Below are 25,457 nucleotides of genomic sequence, written 5' to 3'. Positions count from 1 at the left end.
CCTGTTTTCCTTCGCAACAGATTGAAGGGTAAAGGTGAGAAGCTGACCTATCCCTGAGACAGTCCAAGCATGGGGATGGGCTGGGGGTGGCCTACGGTGGCCAGTGTGTCTCTGCAGATGCCAGCTGCAGTCATCCGTGCTGCAAGGCTACTCGCTGGGGCGGATGAACGCTGTAGATCCCTACCAGCCCGGGCTGTGGTCATCCCACACTAGTTCCTTCGTTCCAGCCCCTGCTGGCCCAAGCACTGAGGCCTTCTGTGGGGGAGCCTAGGGAATGTTTATTAGAGCTACAGCTAAGCCATATTAGCACTGCCTCAGCCAGTCTGGCACGTGACACAGCAAGGGGCCAGTACTAACAAGTACGTGAGGGACTGTCTCCCCTCTCTCCCTAATAAGGGAAGGAATGAAGTCAGCGTTTGACAGGATAAAAATATAAAATCGCCCCATTGTGGGGATGTCCTTCCAAGTGCAGAAATGCTGGCTATTCATAGGCTCATGCAGGAGTCCCCAGCCCTGACAGCTGTGCTGCCTGAAGCCTTTGGAGGCAGGAGGCACAGCAATGGAGGCCCCATGGCTCGTCATCCCGCCAGCCCAGGTGAAGGGATCCGAGATTGCTGCCCCCAGCCCATCACCCTGTCTGACAGTGACAGAAAGAGAACACACAGGAATCCACAAGATGGAACTGAAAGCAAATTAATTTATAAAAAAAAGAAAAGAAAGAAAATTTACAGAAAACTTTGAACAAAAGAAAGGTGCCAAGACGCAGAGAGAGGAAGAGAAACATGGGGACATAAGGAACGAAGAGCCTGGTGGGAGGGACCAGAACCAGTGTAGAGTCTGGATCAGTTTGCCTACATGCCAGAGTGAGGAAGGGGGGTGGAGCCAGCTGCCAGCAGAGGGTCACTCCAACCTCAGGCTGTCCATTGCTCTACTGCTCCCACACCTGGCTCCTCACCTGGGAACTCCAGCTACCAGTCAAGGCTCAGTCCGTCTTGGTAGATGAGGAGGTTGAGGGGCACCCACCCAGTCATAAGGACGAGAGGTGTTTAAGTGCTTTTTGAAACTTTGGGGTTACAAACCTCCTATCTCTCATGGCTCCCTTTCTCCATGCCTTCTAGGAGTCAACTGACACGACTCAGTACAGGAAGAAACACAGCATCTAGTGCCCGCCCTTCCTCTATTACCTACCACAGGAATCCCCAAAAATACATTTCCCCACCAAATACACATACGGTGACATCGACTAAGCAGGTGACTTTTAAAAACACAAACTGAGATCCCGAGAGCAGGGCATCATTGGCTGGGCTGGGGGGGCCTGAAAAGCACAGATGAGGCGGCGGCAGCGGGGACTAGCGCACAGGTGCAGCAGGCTCGGGGAGATGGTGCTGCACTCTGTCCTAACAGCAACCTCCCCAAAACCCTAGTTCCCCTTTCTTAAAACTGTCACCCTCTAGAAAAATGTAAGCGCTGGTTATTTTGTAATGGGTTGAAGGGAGCTCAAATGTGGCTTTTTAAAATCTACTTCCTTTTAAAGGGCTTCATCTTTTTTATCCACTAAAAAAAATGCAGTAGTTTTGAGGGGAGTGCACCCTTAGAAGTGGTTAATGAGAACCTTGGAGGAACGCCTTTCCCAGCCCTTGCTTTGAGGGTGGCATCCCCAAACTATGCTCTCAGACATGAGAAATAGCTTGTCACCAAGTCCTAGAAGAATCTGGTACAAAAGCGCACACCACTGCCGGGCAGGCAAGGGCTTGTAGGGCAGGAGCTTTCCTTACGTAGTGACGAACTCTCCGGGCTGGGGAAGGGTCCCAGTGGTTAGGGGAGGGCTGTTCCTGGAACCATGAGCTCCTTGGGGGGGTGAGGGGTGAGTCTGGCTGGCTGCTCACTGTGGAGGTGGCACAGGGGTGACTGTGCCTGGGCTCGGGGCTGTGGGGTCTGGAGGCAGAGGGGTGCCTGGGTCTGTGGAGAAAAGGAAGGGAAATCAGCTCAAGTGAGCAGAGAAAGGGGTCCATACTCAGGTCACCACACACAAGCACAGGACCAGCCATGGCATGCAGTTGTGGTAGATGATGAGGTCCCCAGGATGTGTAACTTCCCCACACCTCCTTCCACCTCACACTGGGAAAATGAGACATCCCAGCCACCCTGCTATGCCCATGGGAACTCTTGACCATAACAGGAATGAGCAGAGGGGTGCTGGTCATCATGCAAACAGGGAGCTGTTTTCCAAGTTTACAACTGAGGTGCTCTGTGCCATAGGATTCCTCTGTGACCCACCAGTCAAAGGCCCCCATTTCATCCCCGAGGTGACAGCTGCCAGGCTGGGGCAAGGTGGAGGACAGCCACAGGCCCTTCCTCCCGCATCCTTGTTTCCCACAGTGCAAAAAAAGCTTAGACTGTGGAGATTACAGGACCTGACCCCTTCCCCACCTGCCCGCCCTCCTTCCATGTGGATCCCTCTCCCTCACCCTTTTCCCCTTCTGACCCCTTCTCACCTGGCAGTGGGCTGGCACTGGGCAGGAGGTTGCCCTGAACAGCTGCCACAATGGCAGGGCTCTGGGCTGCGGCGGATCCGAGCCCCGGCCCGAGAGGCAAGGAAGATGGCATGGTGGTGGTCGCCGGCAGGTTAGGATGTAGAGGGTTCGCCATGGACACAGGCAGGTTAGGTGGGGGGAGAGTGCCCGGGGCGAACGGGAGATGGTGGTGATGCCCATGCAGGTTAGGAGGAGGGGGAAGGTTAATACTGATGGAGTCGGCTAGGCTACCAAATGGGATGATGGATGGAGCGGGAGGAGGAGGAGGCGGCATGCCAAAAGGCAAACCTAAAGGAGCATTACCCGCCACGCCTGGGTGCCCGCTGCCTGGCACTGCCCCTGGCATCACTGAGGGAGGAGTTTGTTGGCTGGGGAACGGTGAGGGGCCTGGAAACAAAGTAGAGTGGTGAAGAAGATTAGAGGTGTCAAATCCCCCTCACCAGGTTACACTGGTGACAATGTACAGGCACAGTATAGCCATTCTTCCCTCAAGGGTAAACCCCACCCTTCCGCTTCCTGGCACTGTGGGTTTGGGAAGGGATCCCTCCTGACTTAGGGGCAGAACAGGTGCACCCCCTGCAGGGACAGAAGCCCACCATATTCCCCTCTAAGGAGAACCGGGACAGGAGTTCTGGAACTCATAACTTACCATGGGGTCCAGGGGGGGGGATCCCTGGTGGGACTGCCCCAGGCTGGGGGGCTCCAGCTGGTTGCTGCTGCTGTGGCCCCACTGTGGACCCTGCTTGCCCAAGCTGTTCCGAAGGGCCCAAGCTTCCTGGAGGAATCCCACTGCCCACAGGAGCTGGGGCCATGGAGGCTGGAGCCACTGCCAAGCCATGGACCACGGCTGGCCCAGCAGCCCCTGTTGGGGGGATCGGCTGGGACCCTGGGGGCAGGGTTGGCGGAGGCTGCTGCTGCTGCTGGTGCATCTGCTGGAAGTGCTGCTGCCGGGCCCTCATCTCCGCGTACTTGAGCTGCTCCATGTGGAAGGCTTGTCTGTCGGCCAAGAGCTGCTGCCGCTGATACTCCAGCTGCAGGTGCCAGTGGAATACTATTACTTGATTTTCAGAAGATCCCCAGGCACATACCTCGCCCCCTGACTTTGTCATCAAGACCCTGCTTCTCATTCTGGTTATTCCTGTAATCTATATCGTGTGTTTGGGCTTCCTCCATCCTCTTCACCTAACCCTCCCGGCTGCCCTTACGGCTTCTCCGCAATGGAGTTAATCTGGTGGCAGACTTGGCTCACTGCAGCTCCAAAACTTTGAATATGCCATTCCCTCAAGCAGGAAATTGCTTACAGTTCTTATCAATTCCAGTTCTCTTCTCCTTCAGCACTGGCTAGCAGCTCACTTGTGCAGGAGAAGCATCCCAGATCACACAAGCAGCCTCTGAGCATTGGCTTTATGGTGATTTCTCATGACTCAATCTCTTCATTTGGCTCACTGCCCCTGGGACCCTCCCCACCTCACAAGTAGCGCCAGGGCACCAGTCTGCTTAAAAACAGGAGTGACATGGTAGTGATGGTATTTGAATTTATCAGACACTTCAGGTACCATTAACTGCTTCTGATGTCTCCAATCGGACTAAGTTCTCTGAAGGCAGGGTTTCAAAGACAAAAGGGTTCAATACCATGTCTGTCCCACTCCCTTTCCAACATTACCTGCTGGAGCTAAAGCCATTAGCCTCTCATCACACCTTTAACCCACAAGCAATCAACAAACATTTACTGAGAGTCTGCTATGAGTCAAGCATTGTTCAGGGACCCAGGGATGCAGCAAAAAACACAAGGCAAGAAGACCACAGTCTGGACTTTGGGCTCCAGGCTACACAGATGGTGTGTAATCCCCAATTGCCCAGGGCTGGTCTTCCTTCCTTGCCCTGGCCTGCTGGGTCTCAGGCTTTGTGCACTGCTCTTTCTTGCTCACAGCCCCCAGTCCTGGACTGAGGTCTAACTTTGTCTCCAGGAGGATTCCAGGTTCCCGCTGAGACCCTAGCGAAGGCTACTCACTGCTTCTCGCTCCCGGTCCATGATCGTCTCTAGTTCCTCGAAGTGCCGGAGTTTGATCTCCAACTTCTTCATCTGTGTTTCCACCAGCAGAGCCACCAGAGATTTGATCTTCCTTTCCTCAACGGCGGCTAAGTGCTAGGAAAGGAGAAGTGAGACAGCTCATCAGCAGCAGGGTCCAGCAACAGTCATGCCCGGGGAGAAAAGCAGGGTAGACACTGGTGGGTTTAGAAGCAAACTTGTTGCAGTAGTAGTGCTGGCTTGATGTTTTTTAAAGAGCGAGAGGACCAAGGATAAGACAAACAGTGAAGTGGTTACAGAGCGGGAAACAGACCTAGAGAGTCAAGATTAGAGATGACTGATACTTCTCAGGATAAAAATAACAAGAACACAGGCCAGCAAGGGGTGAGCAAGGAAGAACTCCTAAGACAAGGAGATCAGGGACATGCACATTGTCTTCCTTGGGGTCTTTTGGGTGTGCCCACCTTGGCCTTCACGGCGGCAGCAGCCAGGGCCGCGGCAGCGGCAGTGGAAAGGTTGCCTTCACCGATGTCTCGCTCCACCTTTGTCTTCCTCTCCCCTTCTGACTCCACCACTTCCTTCAGCACTTCCTCCTGCCCTTCCTTTGGCTCCTTCTCCTTCTCAGGATCAACTGGGCCAGGACAGGGCTGAGTTAGTCTGATGGTTTCCCCCTGTCTTTCCTGGACTCACTGGCACCGATCTGGGATGCTCACCCATTGGGTCGCCATCACTCTTCTCGGATTCCTTCTCGCTGTCGCCCTCTTTCCCTTTCTCTTCATCCTTCTTGGGAGCCTCGCTCGTTTTCTCCTTGGCCTCCTCCTCTCCAGTCCCTCCTCCCTCTCGGGGTTCCTAAAGTCCCAATGAGAGGAAAGGGGAGCATCAGGCTGGGGTGGCTCTCACCCTAAGGGCCACACTGGGAGCAGACCTTATTTGCCGACCATCACAGGGCCACACCTGCCCCTCCCAGCCTGAGTTCAGTCCCTCCACACCTTGGGCTCCTTCTTCTCATCTGTGGCCTGGCCCTCTGCACGGGTGTCATCAGTTCCACTCTCCTCTGGGCCCATGGGGAAAGGAAAGGAAAGAGGAAACGTGTAGTTGAATCTGTTTCTTTAACACTTTCCCAACAGCCCCTCTGCCAGCCAAAATATTAGGGACAGGACCAGTAAGAAGCCACGGCCCCTAAGGTGAAACTCTGGAGAAGACAAATCCCACCAATTCTCGCCATTATGTCATGCCTTAACACCAATGTGGGGCACGGGTGGCTTTGGAAGGCTGGGAGCTGAGGCTCTTGGTGAAAAAGGAGAGCTGGAAACGAGCCAGGCCTCACCAATTCGCTCTGGCTCATCAGAGGTGGTTCCTGCAATGCCGCTGCTTTCTAGACCGAAGGCTGGGTCCGCCTTGCCTGTCACTTTGGCTGCTTCCTCCACTTTCCGAACATGGGCTTCCACCAAGGCTGTGGGCACCTCTTCTTTCATTTTGGAGAACTCCTCTGTAAGACCCAGGGAATGTAGCTGGGAGCTGTATGAATGGGTAGCTCTGGCCTTCCCCCCACCACAAACACCTTTTTACAAGTCCCTACTCAAAAAAGACCAGCATGGCACCTGGACACGCTACTGGGTGGTGGCCAGAGGGGAAGGCAGACTTGCAAAGTGCTGGCCTAAGAAACGGGTCTCCCATGCACATCAAGAACACTAGAGCCCCCAAGTTACCTAGGGCAGATTTTGCAGCAGCAGAAGCAACACGGGGATCAACGACAGAGGCCAGGAAGGCAACAGTGCTCATAACTGGGTTGCCTGACTGGCTGAAGGGGATGGGCTGATAGGCCAGGGGGCCCAGCGAGGCCTCCGAGTCCTCCAGGTATGGATCTTCAATGGGAAGACGAAGAAAATGCAAGATGCACTCGTCCTGGGTACGGCTTCCCACATGCTCAGACACTTTGTTCCAGTCATCTTTGTACATTTCCAGTGCCTAGTGGTAGTGGTGGAGACACAACTCTGCTTACTTAGCCACTTTCCTCAGAGGTCAACTCCCCCTAGCCTATCAAGGGCAGCTGGGTTCAAAGCGCTCTGTGTACTGGCATTTGTGTACACTGCTGCTGGATCCAAGGAACACTGAGAAAGCATATGCAGTTACTGACATGTCTCAGATTCCTGGGCTGGAGCTGTTTCTTGGGGCAGGTGTGACACCCATCAGGAAGTGGAGAAATTGGGGTCAAGATCCTGCTCTGCAAACACCAGACTCCATGAGCTCTCCCCACTCAAAAGGGCAGCCGGCCACCCCCCCGCCCCCGCCACTTCCTTTCTCACAGAACAACTCTTTTCCTTGCCCCAGTTACCTCTAGGAGCAGCAGGGTCTCTTGCTCTGTCCACTCTCGAGTGGCACTGGCTGCGGCTTTACTCTGCAGGGCACACAGGCATGTCAGGGGAGAGGACCTGGGACCTCAGAGGAGAGCAGGTCCTCCAGCCCCAGTCAGCCTAGGCCACGTACCTTGGAGGGGACACTCTTCTTTGTGTACATGTCTGTGCGCAGCCCGAAGTTCTGCATGTCTGTTGGCTTCTCCTTGCCTTTATCAGGAAAGTTCAGCATTTGTTGGGAAGCAGAGGTCTGCTATTTATAGAAGGGAAAGAGAGAGGTGAGCACAGGTGACCACCAGGAGCCAGGGGCAGACAGAGAGAGAAAACAGACAGAAGGAGCTTCCTTCCCGAGCCAGGGGTGCCCGTCGGCGGGACTTCCTCCCTTACTGCTGTAGCTCCTCTGCTCTCATGTCTCTTTTTCCCGGACAGGGGACCCCCAATAAAGGGGCAAATAAGAAGCTCAGCGAGGTCTGCACCCCACCTACCAGCTCTGGCTTGCCCTTAGCCGTCTCTGGCACCAGGTCATCCAGCTCTTTGCCCTTCCGCCCAGCCTTGGTATCAGCATCAACCTGGCGGCCCTGGGGGACAGAGCTCGGCGTCATGGAAGCTGGGCAGGAAATGACCAGGCCACAGCCCTGGAGGCCTCAAGGCCAAGTGCCAGGTGGCCCACAAGCTCTGGGGCAATCATGCCACTGTTCCAGTTCCCTGATTAATTAGACATGCAGTCGGCATGGTGTCCATTTGTATTCACATGTATCTTTAAAGTTCTCTTAGGAGCTGGACAATTAGATTCTAATCCTAGATTTGGTACTCTGTGACCCTGGGCAAGCCACATAACATTTATTATCTTTACAGATGAAATGGAAGTGGAAAAAAATGGAGGTGATAATAATTATGAGACAAAAATGAAAAAATGTGGGAAACATGAAAAAGTTTAAAACTGTCATGCAAGCTGATTATAAGCCCTTCTCCTCCATCCGCTCCATCCTCTACATTGGCCTATCTGCTCCCTGAGGACAAGAGCATCTCTGCTATCTCAGAAGTCCCCACAGCCTTGGGGACAGAGGCTGAGAAGATGCTAAACATGGGACTGAGTCCTGTAGCCCTTCGTATCCCATGGGAAAGGAAGAAGCCTCACAATACTCCTGAATCATTACCCTAAAAAACCAGAAAAAGAAAGTCCAAAGAAGCCCAATCTTTCCCAACCCCACTCTGTCCCCACGGCCCCTCGCCCTACCTGTGGGGTCTTGGGCTGCAGAGGCACCAGGCCAGATGGTGTGTCGGCCAGGACATGGAAGTGAGAGGTGGGTGGAGGCCCCATTGGGGTTGGGCGGCTCTCAGCATCCACTTGGTAGTTAATAAGACCCCACTGTTCAAGGAAGGCATGGACCCTGTGGGGAGGGAAGCAGAGTTAGTCAATGTGGAACAGTCAGAAAGGTGCCTGGGGCCCTGCCTCTCCTCCTCCCCTGGTCTCTTCCACTTATTCTACTGTCTGGAACTCCCATTGTTTAATCAACACTCAAGTTCCAGAGACACCAAGTATGCATCTCAGCCTAACCTCCCTTCACACCCTGTCACCCACTTCTGCCTTTCCAGAGAGCAGGTAAAACTGAACCCCTGTCATTCCATCACAGACCCAGTCCTTTCTGCTTCATCTCACACCTCCACTCCCCAAACCTGTACTTTACCCTTGTCTAGAGGTATTTATCCCAGCCCATTCCCTGATGGTCCTTGTTTGCATCTCTACTTCTATAATCCCTTTTAGGCAGCAATACCCACCTCATGATGGCACAGACATCCCCAGCCAGGTTCCGGCGGCAGGCAGTGGAGGTGAGGTACTCTTGGGGGTTAAGTCGGTAAGTGTCAATCATGAAGTTTCGATAGGCCAAGTAGCTTAGAAGAGAGAGATGAATAAGAGGAAGAATAAATGCAAAGCAATAGAATAAGTAATGACTCCTATGTCAGTTCCTAGGGACAGAGTAGCCTATCTGACTCGCTATACGCTGGATGCCCGCTATGTGCTGGGTGTGTGGGATTCTCACAGGTTTTACATTTTCCTTGCCATGGTCTTAAGCACATGAATTGTCTTCTTGGCTACCCTCAGGGATGTTCATCCAACTTCTAGCCAAGAAATAAAAAGAAAAGGTGCCCTTGTCTTCAAACTCAGATGTTAAAGAGAAGCCTTATTAGTTCATTTACATACGTATAACATGGTGAAAAGAATGTTTGGAGGGAGTAGGCAAGGTGTTTCAATTGGCTAATCCTCCATCTGCAAGCGCCAGCATCCCATAAGGACACCAGCTCATGTCCCAAATGCACTTCCAATCCAACTCCCTGGTTATGACCAGGGAAAACAGCAAAGAATGGCCCAAATATTTGGGATCCTGTACCCATGTGGGAGAGCTGAAAGAGGCTCCTTGTTTCAGATCAACCTAGATCCGGCCATTGTGGCCATATGGGGAATAAACCAGCAGATAGAAAATTTCTCCTTATCTCTGTAAATCTGCCTTTCCAATAAAAATAAATCTTTTTTAAAATTTTAATTGGAAAGGCAGATATACAGAGAGGAGGAGAGACAGAGAGGAAGATCTTTCATCTGAAGATCACTCCCCAAGTGACCGAAAGGGCCTGTGCTGCAACCATCCGAAGCCAGGAGCCAGGAACCAACTCCAGGACCCCACACGGGTGCAGGGTCTCAAGGCTTTGGGCTGTCCTTGACTGCTTTCCCAGGTCACATGCAGGGAGCTGGATGGGAATCAGGGCTGCTGAGATTAGAACTGGCGCCCATATGGGATGCCGACGCGTACAAGGTGAGGACTTTAATCACTATGCTATCACGTCGGGCCCAAAAACAAATAAATTAAAAAAAAAAAAGGAGGGCCTGGGGCAGTAGCCTAGTGACTAAAGTCCTCACCTTGAACACGCCGGGATCCCATACGGGCATCAGTTCTAATTCCGACAGGCCGACTTCCCATCCAGCTCCCTGATTGTGGCCTGGGAAAGCAGCAAAGGACAGCCCAAAGCCTGTACCCACATGGGAAACCCTGTAGCCACAGGGAAATTCGGAAGAGGCTCCAGACTCTGGGCTCCTGGCTTCAGATTGGTGCATCTCCAGCCATTGTGGTCACTTGGGGAGTGAATCAACGGACAGAAAATCTTCCTGTCTCTCCTCCTCTCTATATCTGACTTTCCAATAAAAATAATACATTTTAAAACAAACAAACAAAAAAGACTGTATGTTTTCAAGTTGGGAAGCTGTAACTTCAAACTCTAGTTCCACTGATGGACTCAACAAGTTTGCTGCAATGGTGTAGCAGCTTGAAAACTGGGAGCTGGGGCCCAGCATGGTAGATTAGTGGCTAAAGTCCTCGCTTTGCACGCGCCAGGATCACATATGGGTACTGGTTCTAATCCTGGCAGCCCTGCTTCCCATCCAGCTCCCTGCTTGTGAGCTGGGAAAGCAGTCGAGGATGGCCTAACACTTTGGGACCCTGTACCCTTGTGGGAAGCTCCAGGCTCCTGGCTCTGGATTGACCTAGCTCCAGCCCATTGAAGCCACTTGGGTAGTGAATCTAATGGACAGAAGATCTTCCTCTCCATCTCTCCTCCTCTCTGTATAGCTGCCTTTCCAAAAAAATATAAATCTTTAAAAATAAAAATGAGAGCTGTTATGTTTTATAAAGTTTAAAAAGTTGAGCTGGGGCCTGGCATGGCAGACTAGTGGCTAAAGTCCTCGCCTTGCACGCGCCGGGATCCTATCCAGCTCCCTGCTTGTGGCCTGGGAAAGCAGTCAAGGACAGTCCAACGCCTTGGGACCCTGCACCCACATGGGAGACCCGGAAAAGCTCCTGGCTTCAGACTGGCTCAGCCCCAGCCGTTGCGGTCACTTGGGGAGTGAACCATTGGAAGATCTTTGTCTGCCTCTCCTCCTCTTTGTATATCTGCCTTTCCAATAAAAATAAATATCTCTTAAATAAAAATAAAATAAAATAAATAAATAAAAACTTGAGCTGAACTAAAGGATGTAGATCCATGGTAGTTTCACTATTTATGGATGATGTCACCTCATGCAACAAACAACCCCTGTGTAACTTGTAACGTGATTACAGCACCCATTTCTAAAGTGAGTGTGAGGATTCAATTAGTGAATGCAGAACACTCAGGAAAGTGCCCGGAAGACAGTCCTCAACAGATGTATGCCACTGTCATCATTTACCAATTTATACCCAAAATTCAGTGCCTCATCCAACCCTGCTGGTGTATCATCTGGAATTTGTGTCACCTAGCACAGCTTACTTTCCCTTCCTTTTCATACACACCGGTTCACCAGAAGAAAAAGGAGCAGAGAACCAAGCTACGGGGCAAGAAATGTGGTGAGAAGAGAGGACCCCAGAAAGGGGACAATGAGGGACAAGTCAGATGAAAATCTCTTCAGTTGTTGGTCTCACTACTTTATCAGGCAGTAACCCTGGAGTAACCCTAACCATACAAGACCTTTGAGTCACCAAGTTTGGCTTAAGGCATAACATTGGAGGAGATGAAGTCTTCGGAGTCCCAAGTCTGTACTTTACATTAACTAGTTCTATTCATCGCTCAATTCAAACTTAGGTCTTCTCCGAGTTCCTTCTCTTATTTTTCTCCAGAATCCACTCTCAGGACCAGTCTGGTAGCAATCATTGATATTCTAAAGCTGCTACTTGCGATCTTTAGAGACCTGCATTTTAGACAGTATTGGTAATTATACCAAGATTCTGTCCCTTGTTAAAGGAATTCAAGGCACTAGTGCAGGGACTTGCTCTGCATAAAGTAGGCTTGATAGCACATCTAGGAACATCATAAAGAGCAGATGCCCAAATGCTGGGCTCCCACATTTTTATAAACCTAGCATGCAAGGACCTAGCATGATTGCAAATGCTGCTGGTCAGGAAGGCAAAAGGGGACAGAAGGGAGAAGGGGAACCCGTAAGCTGAGATTTCCTTACATCTCTGGTGTCTTGGACTTGTTCTTGCCGTTAAAAAACTCAGGGAGAGCTCTTCGCTCAATGGCATGCACGCTGTAAAAGAAGTCAGAGTGGACTCAGGTGAAGGGCTAGAGGAGGCCTGGGAACTCCAGAAAGAAGAAAAGCCTAGAAGGTAGGAGTACAGATTGAAACTTCAAGAAAAAACTAGGGGTCAGGGAGAACATCCCACCAGGGCTCCACTACTTCTATCTAGTAGAGACAGGAGCAGAACAAAATTCCCTGGCCCCTGGAGCAGGGAAATTACTCAGGGAGAAGCCAAACAATACCTGTTGTAGTCAAACCAGGCAGCATAGCTGGGAATGATGATGTGGTGGGTCTGCTCGGTGACGTTGTCCTCATGCAGGTCTGGATTCTTGGTCTGCTCCCCCTTGTTCCCCGTGCTGTTCTCATCCTCATCCTATGAGTACGGAGGCTGCTGGACACTCAGCATTTCCATGGCCCCTCAGCAACCCTCTGCTCCCCCCAGACCCCTGGAAAGGAGACGCCAATGATGGGTGACAGGAATGAGCAGGCAGGGGCCCCAGGACTCTAAAAGGACTGGAGTTTTGAGCAACAGACAAGATTTGTCTAGGGTGGGCAAAGTCTGGACAGAAGGAACTTTGCAATCAGAAATCAGAATCTCATAGAGGAAGGGCCTCTCCAAATTGGCTCCACCTTGCCCGTGGTCTCCATGCTCTCATCCTCCTGCTCATCTGAAAGAGAAAGACACTGAGATAGAAGGCTGGAGCCTCCTGAGGGACAAGGAGGAGGCCTGCTGCAAAGCCGGTCTGGCCAGGGGAGAGGCAGCAGCAGAGCCAGCTTGGGGAGGAGGGGCTCCCATCTTACCTAGGTCAGTCATGGTGCCTCCTTTCACTGGAGCTGACTCTGAGTCCTTTTTAGTGTTCACTGCCAGAACAGAGAGTCACCTTGTCAGGTAAATTCTGCCCACACTGAGTCTTCGTCTCTCTACTATCAATAGCTCTAGATATCCTACTTTGGCAAAAAACGTTCTCTGACTACTATAACCAGTAACTCCCTCCAACCAGTCATTCTAGGACTTAAAACATTCACTACTTTCACTGAACTGCTTTCTATATATATATTCACAAATCATTCTTGTCTATGACAGGCCCCCATCTGCAACCATGTGTCCGGAAGCTTGCAAAGGACTCCTATTTGATCAAATCACTCTGTTGGGCAGAGGAGGGGAACATCAAGCCTGCAGGCCATACAGGGACTGCAAGGCCAGACCAAACGTTTGGACTCAAAATTCAACAAATTATACAACTAATTTTTAAGTTGATAATTATGATAATTATGTATGACCTGTCAATAACACTAAATTTCCAAGAGGCTTTTGACAAAATAAAGATCCCATCTCTACTGTAGGGGAATAATTACATCTCCAACAGTTTTGAAAAACAGCACACTGTCCTCAATTGAATTCACACACATAAGTTCAGGGGAAAATAGGAAAGAGTTGACTGACGAGCAGGCAGGAGGTAAAACTTCTCAGTGACCCAGTAACCCCATCCTGAGACACACTGTTGGCACAGCAGGAACTATTCTATGGTATGCAGTACAGCCAAGCAATGGTCTCCAAAATGAAGTTCTCACTTCAGCTGCAAACACACAACATACTAGGGGAGAGCCAAAACTTCCCCCAGTATCTGTTTTTATTATCCTTTACATTTTTGTTTTGTAGATGCTTACTTTATTTTTATCTCAGAGGGAGAGAAACAACAGATATCTCAGATCTGCTCATTCACTCCCCAAATGCCCACAACAGCCAAGCAGCGCCGGGTCAAAGTTGAGAGCCCAGAACCCAGTCCAGATCTCCCAAGTACTTTAGCCAGCATCTGCTGCCTCCCAGAGTGCACATTAACAGGAAGCTGGAATCAACCACAAATTCAGGAGTCAGGACTTAAACTCAGCACTCTTACATGAGATGAATTAACATCTTATCAACTATGTCAAACACCCAATTCAATGTATTTTCTAATGATCCTAGTAGTAAATGACTTCACAGTACGTGTACAGGATAAATGCTCAAATCTATTATGCTGGTAGGAATGCATAGTAAAGATTTTTGAGGGGCAGGCATCTGGTATAAAGGTTAAAAGAAACCACTTAGGACACCAGTATCCTATACTGGTTCAAAACCCAGCTCCAGTTCTGTTTGCAGCTAACTGCTGATATAAACTCTGGAAGGCAACAGGTGATAGCTCAAGACACTGGGTCCCTGCAACCAATGTGGAAAATCCAGACTGAGTTCTGAGTTCCTTGCTTCACAACCTGGTCCAGCCCACACGGATGTGGGCATTTGAGGAGTGAATCAGCACATAAGATTTTTTTCTCTCAGTTTTTCAAACAAAACTTTATGTTAAAACAACAAAAAAGGGCCCGGCAGCATGGCCTACCGGCTAAAGTCCTTGCCTTGAACACCCCGGGGTCCCATGTGGGCACCGGTTCTAATCCCAGCCAGCTCCCTGCTTGTGCTCTGGGAAAGCAGTCGAGGACGGCCCCAGGCTTTGGGACCCTGCACCCACATGGGAAACTCGGAAGAGCTCCAGACTCCTGGCTTCGGACTGGCTTAGCTCCAGTTATTGCGTTCACTTAGGGAGTGAATCATTGGACAGAAGATCTTCCTCTCTGTCTCTCCTCCTCTATATATATCTGACTTTGAAATAAAATAAATAAATAAATCTACAACAACCACTGGCAAACACTGAAGTGAGACAGGCCACTCACACTGGGCCACAATATCCACCAACACACTCAAGCCTGGTTGGCGGGAGGGAAGAGTGTGCAAGCCTGGTAGGGGAGTAGGGGGGACTTCCCTGCTGGGCTACTGCTCCTGTTGGTGGGCCTGAGAGCTGGAACTGGGGGCAGACCAGGCCGGCAGGGTTATAACATCTGTTGGCCTGCATGTGAACTGGATTAGGGAGAGAGCCAGACTGTGCTAACCGACTGTATCCATTTGTACAGGCATGAGCCAGAGTTAAGACAGGTGGGCTGAACTTTGCTGTGGCATCAGCTGGCAAGGGCTGGTACTGGGGGGCAAGTCCTGTGGAGCTGGACTGCAGAACCACCTGGAGAGTACAAGATCTGGTGCAGGGAGTGAGACCAATGGGGAGGCTGTGGGCTCCTACAACTTCCACTGGTGAACATGCTAACCAGGACTGGGGGTGGGCCTGGCTGGACAGGCAGTAGCAACTGCTGTCATGAGTGAGAGCTGGAGGGTGGAGTCAGTTGGGTTCAGTTAGGTTTCAACACCCAATGATGTGTATGAAAGCTGAATAGGATGTGGGATAGACTATACCAGTTCACTATACATGGTGGCAGGCACAAGAACCAGAGCTGGGGGCTGATCCAGTGAAAGCTACCAGGGGACGCTCTGGGTTTCAGCTCCCCCTGCTACAGGTGAGGACCAAGCATGTGGTGGGCAGGGTTGAGCTGGGCTGCAGCACCCATTGGTTTGCAGAGGAAAGAGGACAGAATAAATTGATCAACTACCCCAGTGAAACTTGATAACAAACTTCTGGGTCTCTGGAGACTCTAAGCTGGACTATGCCAGCGAACTGACCTTAAAAAGATATCCTCATCCTTGGAGTGGCGATATCAACAGCATCTCAAAACTACCGAAACCACTTGAGCAGAACCCTCAGAACATGCTCCACAATGGAGACCCTGGGATAACACTGAGTACTGGGCATGGTCTCTTCCATTGTATCCTCCCTTCTCCCAGATACAGGAAGAAGAAAAAGAATGTGCAAAAAATGATCTTGCCCACTTTTCCCTGATCCTCGACCCTTCCCACTCTGATCAACTTTGTAAACATCACCAAAAATAAAATTTGAAAACGTATTTTAAAAAAGTATAAAGTAATTAACAGTTTGGAGACAAGTACTGTCAGGTGCAAAGCAGTCCAACTCAGAGATGGGTGTGAAGTTACAGGATTTCCTCTGACAAAGAACACAGTGTCAGTCATCAGCTACGTTTAAGGGTAAGAGTTGGACCTGGCACAGAGCCCATGTGAGAGTTTGGTCCAAGAAAAGTAGTAAAGAGGGTCATGGTGGGTTCCAGGAGCTGGGCCTGGCCCATACCTGTTTTAGGCAGTGTCACCTCTTCTACATTGGGGACTGGTGAGGGCTCATCCATGTCCTTAGTCAGGTCTTCTTGCTCCTCTTCCCTGTGGCCACGTTTTGATTTGGTGTAAGGTGTTGAGGGGCTGGGAGGTACAAGGATAAAAGAGAACCTAGTCACCCTTTGTCAACAAGTCCTTGGAAGTAAAAGTTCAAGCAAGAGGGAGACTCAAGGGTAGACCTACAGGGTAACAGGAAGTGGCAGAGGCTTTGCATTTGGTGATGGAGCTCCCTTTAAAGGTTACTAACAATGGGAACTAGAAGTGGTCAGATACAGATCCCCCCACCCTCCCTGTAAGGACACCTGCAGTGCGTGGCACTTCTAAGTCACGGCAGCTAGCTGTGGGAAAAGATTTGTCTTTCTTTTCTTCACCTTTGTGTGCAAAGAACTGTGAATATATGGAAAAGTTAGTGCTACTGTACCCTTTCTTAGCATTCTTCTTCTTAGCTTCCGGGGTTGGTGAAGGAGAGGGGGAACGTTTCCTCTTCTTATAGTTCCCTCCCTTCTTGTCTCGTCGATCTGAATCAGGGCTGTTCACCTACAGTGTGAAGAAGTGGGCTAAGTGTCAGCCTGTAATCCCCAGCAAAGACTTGTTCTGAGGCACATGTTAAAAGGGCTCCAGGCAGAAAGAACATTTCACCTCATCAGTCAAGGTCTTAGCCGAAATCTTCTTTCGGCGGGAGACAGGGTTTTTGTCATCATTTACTTCATAGTCTTCCTCATTCATCCACTCATTGAAGGTGTCTGTGTCCAGGATCCACTTGGCATGAACCTGAAGCACGAAGGCAGATGGTGCCGGAGGGAAGCATGAACTCTTGCTAAAATGCGTATGTGATGCTGGGCTTGGGATGCCAACATGCCACACTGGAGGACCTTGGCTTTGAGTCCCATCTCTACTTCCAATTCCCCTTTGGAGACAGCAGGCAATGGCTCCGGTAGTTGTCACCCACATAGGAGACATGGATTGAGTTCCAAGCTCCTGATTTCAGTCTGACCTAATGCTGTTTTACTGTGCATATTTGGGGAGGGAACCAGTGTATGAAAAACCTTCTCTGTGTCACTATCTGCCTGCCTTTCAGATAATATGAAAATAAATAAATAACAGCTAAACAAAGTCCCAGGACACAGCAGCCTCTGCCTCCCTGCCAGAAGGTGGTTTGGTCTTAGCCTGCCCCTTGGGGCTGGGCGTGAGGACAGCTTACCTTCCTCGGTTTCTCAGGAGTTGGTGCATCTTCCACAGATGCTTCGATTTCACTGGCTGGGATCCACGTGTCGTAACTGCCATGGGAAACGGAACACAAAGGAGAATCAACAGAATAGAGTGTAGCTCTTTCAGAAACACTGACAAAAAAGGACTAGATTGTGTTGGTTTATTTTTGGGAACTATTGTTTTCCCAGTCTATTGAAATATTACATAAAATATAGAAAGAGAGGCTTACACTGTGGCCCCGAGAGGCGAACTCCTGCCTGAACACCAGCACCCTGTTTCAGAGTGCCAGTTTAAGGCCTGGCTGCTCCGAGCCAATATGCCCGGGAAAACAGTGGAAGGTGGTCCAAGGACTTGACCCCTGTAACCCACACGGCGGATTCACATGGAATTCCTGGGTTTTGGCTTTGGCATAGCCCAATCCCAGCCATTATGATCATTTGAGGAGTAACAAAGTGGACAAAAGGTCTGTCTTTCTGCCTTTTTCTGTCATTCCACTTTCCAAATAAACATCTTTTTTTTTAAAGCAGTAGAAGGTGGTCCAAGTGCTTGGGCCCCTACATCCACGAAGCAGGCCTGAAAGAAGCTCAGGGCCCCGTGGCTTTGGCTGGATCTTCCCCAGATGTTGTGCCATGTGGGGAGTAAATCAGTGGGTGGGATTTTCTGTTTCTCCTCCGCTACTTATAATTCTACCTTTCAAATGAACAAAACATAAATCTTAGAAAAAAAAAATAGAGAACAGGCTCTTACAAACACCAGTGCTGTTCCTAGTTCACCAAATTCCTGCCAAAGGAGAGGGACAAGCAAGGAGGCTCTCATGCAGCCCACTGCCCAGTCAGGGCAGCAGTGGAGCACCCAGGAAGCAACTGGCTACAAGAGCCACTGATGAGAGGGCGACCTCTACTGGACGGGTGAAGAAACCTCATTGCTCAGGCCAGACATTTGAATGATTCAAAAATTTTCCCCACCTTTTTTTTTTTTTTTTAAAGATTTATTTTTATTTGAAAATTGGATTTACAGAGAAGGGAAAACAGAAAGATCTTCCATCCACTGGTTCACTCCCCAAGTGACCACAACAACCGGAGCTGAGCTGATCCAGAGCTAGGACCCTCTTCGGGTCTCCCATATGGGTGCAGGGTCCCAAGACATTGGGTCATCCTCCACTGTTTCTCAGGCCACAAGCAGGGAGCTAGAAGGGGAGTGGAGCAGAGGGGATACAAACTGGCGCCCATATGGGAGGACTTTAGCCACTAAGCTATCACTCCAGGCCCCAAAAACTCCCTTTCTAAGTGCCTGGTGAAACATCAGGATTTCAAAACACATCTGCAATTCCAGAGCACAGTTATTGGTGCTTTGCGGGAGACAAGTAAGGCCTATTTAGCTGGCCTTATTCAGACACCAACCTGTGTGTTATCTGTGCCAAATCTGTAACCATTATACCAAAAGACATCTAGTTAGCATGCTACATATGTGCAGAATGCTTAAGAAACCACAATGTGGGTAAAGCCGCCACCTGCAATGCCAGAATCCCATATGGACACTGGCTCAAATCCTAGTTGCTCCACTTCCATTCCAATTCCCTAACAATGCCCTGTGAAAAGTAGTACAATATGGCTCAAGTACTTGAGCCCCTGCATTCCTGCATTTAGGGAGACCTGAATGAAGCTCCTGGCTCCTGCCTTCAGCCTGGCTCAGTCCCAATTATTGTGGTTATCTGGGGAGCAAACCAGAGAATGGAAGATCCCTTTTCCTCTCTAACTCTTTTAAATAATCAATCATTAAGGGCCTGCATTGTGGTGAAGCAAATTATGCCGCCACCTGCAATACTGACATCACTAATGGGTGCTGGTTTGAGTCCTGGCTGCCCCACTTTTAATCCATCTTCCTGCTAATATGCCTGGGAAAGCAGCAAAGAATGATCCAAGTACTTGGGCTCCTGTACCCATCTAGGAGGCCTCTCCTTCTCTCTTTGGACTGGCCCAGTTCCACATGTTAAAGCCATTTGAGGAGTTAACCAGGGCTGGTTAACTCTGTCTCACCCTCTGTAATTCTGCCTTTCAAATAAAATAAATAAGGCTTTAAAAACCCAATTTTTAAAAAAAAGAAGCCACTATGATGCATGATGGGAAATATTTTGTTCTCAAGCAACTTTTTTTTTGTTCCTGTTACTGGTAGTTCTGAACATCAAATTTGTTTTCCCACATGAGGAATAGGTCCCTAGCTAAATGACTGAGTAGGAAAAAAAAAAAAAAAGAAAGAAAATCAAGGGACCAAGGGACAGAAATCAGATAGTAACAGTTTTTCTATTTTCATTTCAATGTGGATTTTAAATGTAAGTACAGAGATGGAGAGCATTCATGCAAGCCTAAATGTTTCAATTTCCAATAGTTCAGCTTGATAGCAGTTATTCCTAACCTTGTCAAATTTCTTCAGACAATGCGAGCATTTGGATTAAAAACTAGTAAGTTTCTTGTTGATATAAAAATGAATGGAAAATAATCTGGAGAATAATGTTTCAAATAAAAAGAAATGACAAATGCTTAAATGATGGCCATGCTAATAATTACTCCTGATTAAATCACTGCACACTGTTGCAAATGTGTCAAAATAGATTGTACCTGTGAATATATATAATTACTATGTGTCAATTGAAAATGAACCTAAAAAATAAGGGAATCAGAAAAACCATCTTAACCTAACTATTCTTGATGTTCCATATGTTTTCTTCATTAATTTTTTTCTGTGCAACTTTAGCCCTATATAATTGCACACTTACTGTTATTTTACATGCTACTTTTTTTAAAAAAGAGATTTATTTTATTTTTATTGCAAAGTCAGATATACAGAGAAGAGGACAGAGAGGAACATCTTCCGTCCAAAGATTCACTCCCCAAGTGGCCACAACAGCTGGTGCTGCACCGATCCAAAGCCAGGAGCCAGGAACCTCCTCCAGGTCTCCCACACAAGTGTAGAGTCCCAAGGCTTTGGGCCTCCTTGACTGCTTTCCCAGGCCACAAGCAGGGAGCTGGATGGGAAGTAGGGCTGCTGGGATTAGAACCAGCGCCCATATGGGATCCCAGCACGTTCAAGATAAAGACTTTAGTTGCTAGGCCATGGCGCCGGGCCCAAGACTGCTACTTTTTACAGTTAAGATTTACCTATAGTTATCCATGCTATTTCCTACTACTTGAAATGCTGCATAATGACTTCCTACCAAAAATCTGCTTATGGCCCTGCGCAATAGCCTAGTGGCTACAGTCCTAGCTTTGTATGCACCGGGATCCCATATGGGCACCAGTTCATATCCCAACTGCCCTACTTCCCTTCCGGCTCCCTGCCTGTAGCCTGGGAAAGAAGTCGATGACGGCTCAAGGTCCTGGGGCCCTGCACCTGCATGAGACCCAGAAGTAGTTCCTGGCTCCTGGGTTCAGCTCAGCTCAGCTCTGGCCATTGTTGTCTCTTGGGTAGTGAACCAGCAAATGGAAGATATTTCTGTTTCTCCTCCTCTCTGTAAATTCAACTTTCCAATAAAAATAAATGTTGTTTTTTTTTTTTTAATCGCTGAAGCCATGTTTGTAGTTACAGCTTCTGACATTTGCTGTTTGGTCTCCTGGTGACCATTTCATACATGAAGCCTGATCCTTATAATCTAAGCCTTGTCTAGTAAGTCCAGACAGAGGAGTCACAGAGTTAAGTGGGAGAACACATTAACCGATCTAAAAATAAACCCCAGGGAGAGTCTTTGTGTACTGCTAGACATTCCAGGACAACTGGGACAGACTCTCATACTCACACCTGCCTCAGGGACCCGTCCTCACCTGTCAGGGTAATAGCCCCAATGCAGAAGGACCTGTTTATCCCTCTTCATGACTGGCCGTACCCATTCCTCTGGGGACAGAAAAGAGAGGAGATGAGCTAAAGGGGCATACATACAACAACTGGACAACAGCCCTGCCTCACCACTCCCCTGCTTCGGTGGAGGACGTGGAAGACATGCAACAAAAACTCAAGGTGGGAGGAGGACGCGGGCGGAGGAGAGTGAGGCCCTGAGGCAGCATGCTGATGGAGCAATCCTCTGCCTCTCATCCAAGCCACCCACAGCAGGGCAGGAAAACCCAGGTCCCACCTTCTTCTAGGTTCCCTGGGACGGGATACACCACATGGGAGGCATTGTTCTTATCCTCAGTGACTGTCCCCTGGATGGCACAAGGAGAAGCAGGTCAACAGAGATTCTGAGTGACGGATACAAATTAGAACTTCACCAGTGAGCTCCCTATTGAAGTCAGTCCACATTCTCTAAGCACATGCTAGTGAGCAACACAAGAAAACAGCTCAACCCGGACCACGCTAAAAACATGAAAATCAAGTCACCAAATGTTGACACAGAATCCTCTAAATGCATCCTCTACATGTGGGCAATTTAGAGGTGACTAGATGTTTCCATCAGTGACATCTGCTTGTTATTACCAAGTTCCAAAGAGCAAGTGTTTCACTGATCTAAAACCAGATAATCTCCAGCTCAGTGGAAGTGGATGCCTTCATCCCCCAGGCCAGTGGGATCTCTAGGGACGGTGATCCCAACCTGCACACACTGGGACCCAAGAGGAGCAAGTGGGGACAGCGGCCCAGGCTCCGACCCCTGCCCCGCCCTGGACTGGCCCTCTTCTACTGTACAAAACACTGCTGCTCAGCAGGGAAAACCCAGGGGAAAGTCACCTGGGCTCAGACACCCTTCCTACCCTGCCCGCTTACCTGGTGCCTCTTGATAATGTCTTTTAGCTTCCCTAGCAGTTTAGGCTCAATATCTGGGCAGAGAAAAATGTTCGGTCGAGACAGGCAATTATTCTGTGGGGAGAAGAAATTGATAGGACAAGAGTTAGGGGCAGGGTCCTCACGGAGAGAAGGGAGACGGCAGTGTGGGGGGGTGTGTCTCAACCATTACCTGCACCAAGGACTTCTCAATGGTCATAAACATTTCCACGTTGCGGTCCATGCGGGACGGGTTCTGGAAATCGTAACGGCGCCTTGTGAAGAGAAAACAAACTAGTGAGTAGGGCTGCTCGGGTCTGGGTAGGGTAAGGCCAGGCACATTTTCACACAGGAAGCTGTGAGGTCCACTGACCTCAACTCCACCAGTCCCTCTGTGCTTGGCCCGAAAGGACAGACACTTTAAGAGGCCAAGCCCCAAGGTCCTTTTCCTCTATAGTACAAACTCTGACACACAGGTACACACTAAACTCCTTGGAGACTATTTTGGCCCTGCTTCTCAGCCATTTTTCTAACCCAGAAGAAGAGAGCTACAGAATTACTACCTGCGCCCTCCCCTATGTGGAAAGGGGCCAGGAACCAAGGTGGAGTCCCTCTGTGCTACCCATAAGAAGCTAAGAAAGCATCTCACCATCCTTGGTCACTCTTGAATTTGTAGGCAGCTGCCAGGATGTGGCACAGGGAGCCTCCTGCTTTGAAATCTAGGAAACATTTGATCTACGGAATGGAGACAGCAAGAAACATGTGAGATCTAAATCAGAGATTCTCTTCTCGGTTACTAATTTCTTCACGAAATCCCTAGCGGAACTGATGTCCCTCTCATCACCTGAATTCTATAACCCTTGAGCGACTGCAACATGTGCCCTGGAGGAGGGACAGGGGACCGAGGTTCGCACCTGGCCCCAAGCACCAGCTTTAGCGGCATTTATTGAGTTCCTCCTTTACCAAGTGCAAGAGGCAGGATCTGAACAGAAAGCTATGCAAATCCCAACCACACCCCTTTAACCCGGCCATGGGAGCGGGACTGAGCCCACATGTTCCACAGTGACTTGTTGCACAGTGTTACAAAAACAAAGGGCACAGTAAACTGGGGATTAGGCCAAGTCAAGCACCGAATGACCAGGGAGAAGCGCGGGAAGAAATAACCCAAAATCTCAAAAATGACAATACTGACGATGCCTCCGTCGCCAGCTGGGGCAGTGAGTGTGGGGGGTGGGGCGGACAGGGGACATTCCAGCTTCGGCACTCACCGGGAGTTTAGTTAGTGGAGCATTGCTGACATGTTTGCCAAAAACTTCTTCCTGAAATTGTAGCAACTGTACAACCAGGCTAGACAGCGACTTGTTGGTGGGTGGTTCAGCTTGTATATACTGGAGGAATGGAAAGCCAGGACCCGGGGTAAACAGTCTACCCCCTCCACATCTCTCCCCTACAGGCTCTGCAAGAACCTGGGCAAAGAAAACAGTGCTTTTCTCCCCCATGTGTTTAAGTCCTTAGAAAGAAAATGGTGCAAGGATGGCCCCTGGAGACCTCTAACCAGGAAGTTAAAATTCAGCTTCCACCAAGCGCGGGTCCCCAGAGCAGGGTGTCGTGGGTGAGCGAAGCTTTGCTGCCGGACCCTGTTACTGTGGCACCTGTTCTCCAGCCAACAGCACCAAGGGCTGTAAAATCCAGGAGGAACACAGAGTTCAGGTCTTGAAATAAAACCTGCGGGACTGCAGCAAGTGCAGTTCTTGAGGAAACTTCAAGCGGCCTATTAGGAAAGGTGCCAAGAAGTGAAGGTAGGCCTCGACTGGAGAGCGTGGGCTCCCGACCCGCACTTGTGCTAGGAGGTGGCACCTGCATCTCACTCCTCCCCAGCGGGCTGGGGAAGAACAAGGCACCATCAGCCCCGTCTGAGGAAACTACCTGAGCCAAGCGACCCTGGTTTTCCCAAACACCTGCACATCCGGACCACCTGCCTGCCACGCACACGGAGCCAGCCGTTAACCTTCTCTTTACCTTTTGACCCTGTTACCTACTGGATTCCCAAGCAGAAGACAGAGCAGCTCAGTGGGAGGTGTGAAGGGAAAGGTGAAGGACAAAGGGCCCAGGGCAGGGGGTCACAGGCTGTTCATTCTTTCCCCAGGACCTCCCCTGAGTGATCTCCCCTTGGAAGGGCAAAGATAGAAGTGGGGGATCCAAACCCCCATGCAAGTCACACAGATTCAGCAGCTATGATTCCCACACCAGAGGGACCCCTGGGGCAGAGACCCCCCCCCCAACCCGCTCAGAAACACGGCTGGTGAGGTCCTTGGCATGCTTTTGACAGGCCACAAAGAAGGGCAGCAGAGCCCAGACCCAGCCAGGAGAATCCAGGAACTGGAGGGAGTGCAGGGGGGCAGAGAGGCAGCTCAATTCTGCCACCCAAGAACCAGGCCCCAGACAAAGACACCAGGAATGCTCTGTTGGGAAAGCAAGCCAGGTGAGGCTTCTGGGACCCTTTTGTTCACTGCTGTCCCAGTTCTCCTACCGGGGATGAGGGGCTAAGGTTATGAGGGTGGTCCCCCCTTAGGTCCCCAGCCCAGGGCAGGGCCAGTCTGGGCTGCTGACTGCAAGCTGAAGCCCAGGGGCCGCGGCCCAGAGACTCCCCCGATCCCGGGTTCCCAGGTGTCCTCCCTGCGGAGTGGAGAGGTGGAGGGAGACAGGTGGTCTGGGGTGGGAATCTCTCCCGGGTCACTGACAACCCGATGGCCTGGCCCGCGGCTGTTTACCCGGCCGCAGGGTTCATCTCTGTCTCTGCATACACACAAAAGCACCGGGGAGGCCTCAGCCCCCCGCTGCTACCTGGCTCCTTGGGGAGCCCTGGCGGTTGTCTGGACGTGGTGGTGTGTGTATGTGTGGGGGGGTAAGGCTGGGCAGTGGAGGGCGCCCGCTCGGTACCGAATGCACCCCAGCCCGGCCGTCTCCACCCCAGAAAGAGCAGGAAAGACGATGATGGCTCAGGGCCGGGTGGGCTGGCCGGCACCGGGGCGGCAGAAGAGGCAAAAAAAAAAAAAAAAAGGGAAAAAAAAAAAAAAGACAAGGGGCAGAGGGCGCAGCCGTGCGGGCGGGGGCAGGGATCGGCGGCCCGGGTGGGGGTGGGGTGGGTGGGGGAGGCTGGGGGAGGGGCGCGGCCCGCGGGGCGCTGCCCGCAGGCCGCGGGGGAGGGGCCAGGGCGGCCGGAGCCCGGGGGGCGCGGGGCCGCGGGGCTCTTTGTCCCGCCCCCGGCCCCGGGGCGCGCGCGGCCCGAGCCGCGTACCTTCTTGTAGTTCTTGCCGAGCCACAGGCGCACGTTGTCGAACTGGGTCACGGTGTCCGCGGCCTCATAGTACTTCACGTTGGGACCGCCGTCCTTCTTCCGCACCGCCATCTTCTCGGGCTCGGGCCCCGCGCCGCCGCC

At 50.6% G+C, this 25,457-nt stretch overlaps 1 protein-coding gene across 7 annotated transcripts; it reads right to left on the bottom strand.

The window, feature by feature from the left end:
- Nucleotides 1–4: 4 nt before the first annotated feature.
- On the bottom strand, nucleotides 5–25,457 carry SMARCC2 (SWI/SNF related, matrix associated, actin dependent regulator of chromatin subfamily c member 2). Of its 7 annotated transcripts, none has more exons than XM_040983809.1 (30): nucleotides 25,317–25,448; nucleotides 23,287–23,406; nucleotides 22,668–22,753; nucleotides 22,212–22,293; nucleotides 22,022–22,114; nucleotides 21,396–21,465; nucleotides 21,088–21,157; nucleotides 17,265–17,340; nucleotides 16,703–16,834; nucleotides 16,485–16,600; nucleotides 16,023–16,147; nucleotides 12,763–12,822; nucleotides 12,592–12,629; nucleotides 12,204–12,334; nucleotides 11,899–11,970; nucleotides 8,697–8,810; nucleotides 8,155–8,308; nucleotides 7,403–7,495; nucleotides 7,051–7,170; nucleotides 6,899–6,961; nucleotides 6,273–6,531; nucleotides 5,891–6,052; nucleotides 5,553–5,617; nucleotides 5,277–5,412; nucleotides 5,028–5,194; nucleotides 4,546–4,680; nucleotides 3,184–3,565; nucleotides 2,838–2,921; nucleotides 2,496–2,561; nucleotides 5–1,959 (listed from the first exon to the last, which is right to left on the bottom strand). In XM_040983809.1, the coding sequence occupies exons 1-30, from the start codon at nucleotides 25,425–25,427 to the stop codon at nucleotides 1,883–1,885; spliced, it is 3,459 nt and encodes a 1,152-aa protein (XP_040839743.1). In that variant the 5' UTR covers nucleotides 25,428–25,448; the 3' UTR covers nucleotides 5–1,882. The 7 variants fall into 7 exon arrangements, with proteins under 7 accessions (XP_040839743.1, XP_040839754.1, XP_040839762.1 ...); XM_040983820.1 differs by having other exon boundaries at nucleotides 7,051–7,167; nucleotides 25,317–25,447; XM_040983828.1 differs by lacking the exon at nucleotides 2,496–2,561 and having other exon boundaries at nucleotides 25,317–25,457.

The sequence above is a fragment of the Ochotona curzoniae genome, unplaced genomic scaffold, assembly GCF_017591425.1.
Source record: "Ochotona curzoniae isolate NIBS_2020 unplaced genomic scaffold, NIBS_Ocur_1.0 contig_1014, whole genome shotgun sequence".
Classification (NCBI taxonomy): domain Eukaryota; kingdom Metazoa; phylum Chordata; class Mammalia; order Lagomorpha; family Ochotonidae; genus Ochotona; species Ochotona curzoniae.
The sequence above is the reverse complement of the archived record's forward strand: the minus strand, read 5'-3'. Positions and strand labels throughout refer to the sequence as shown.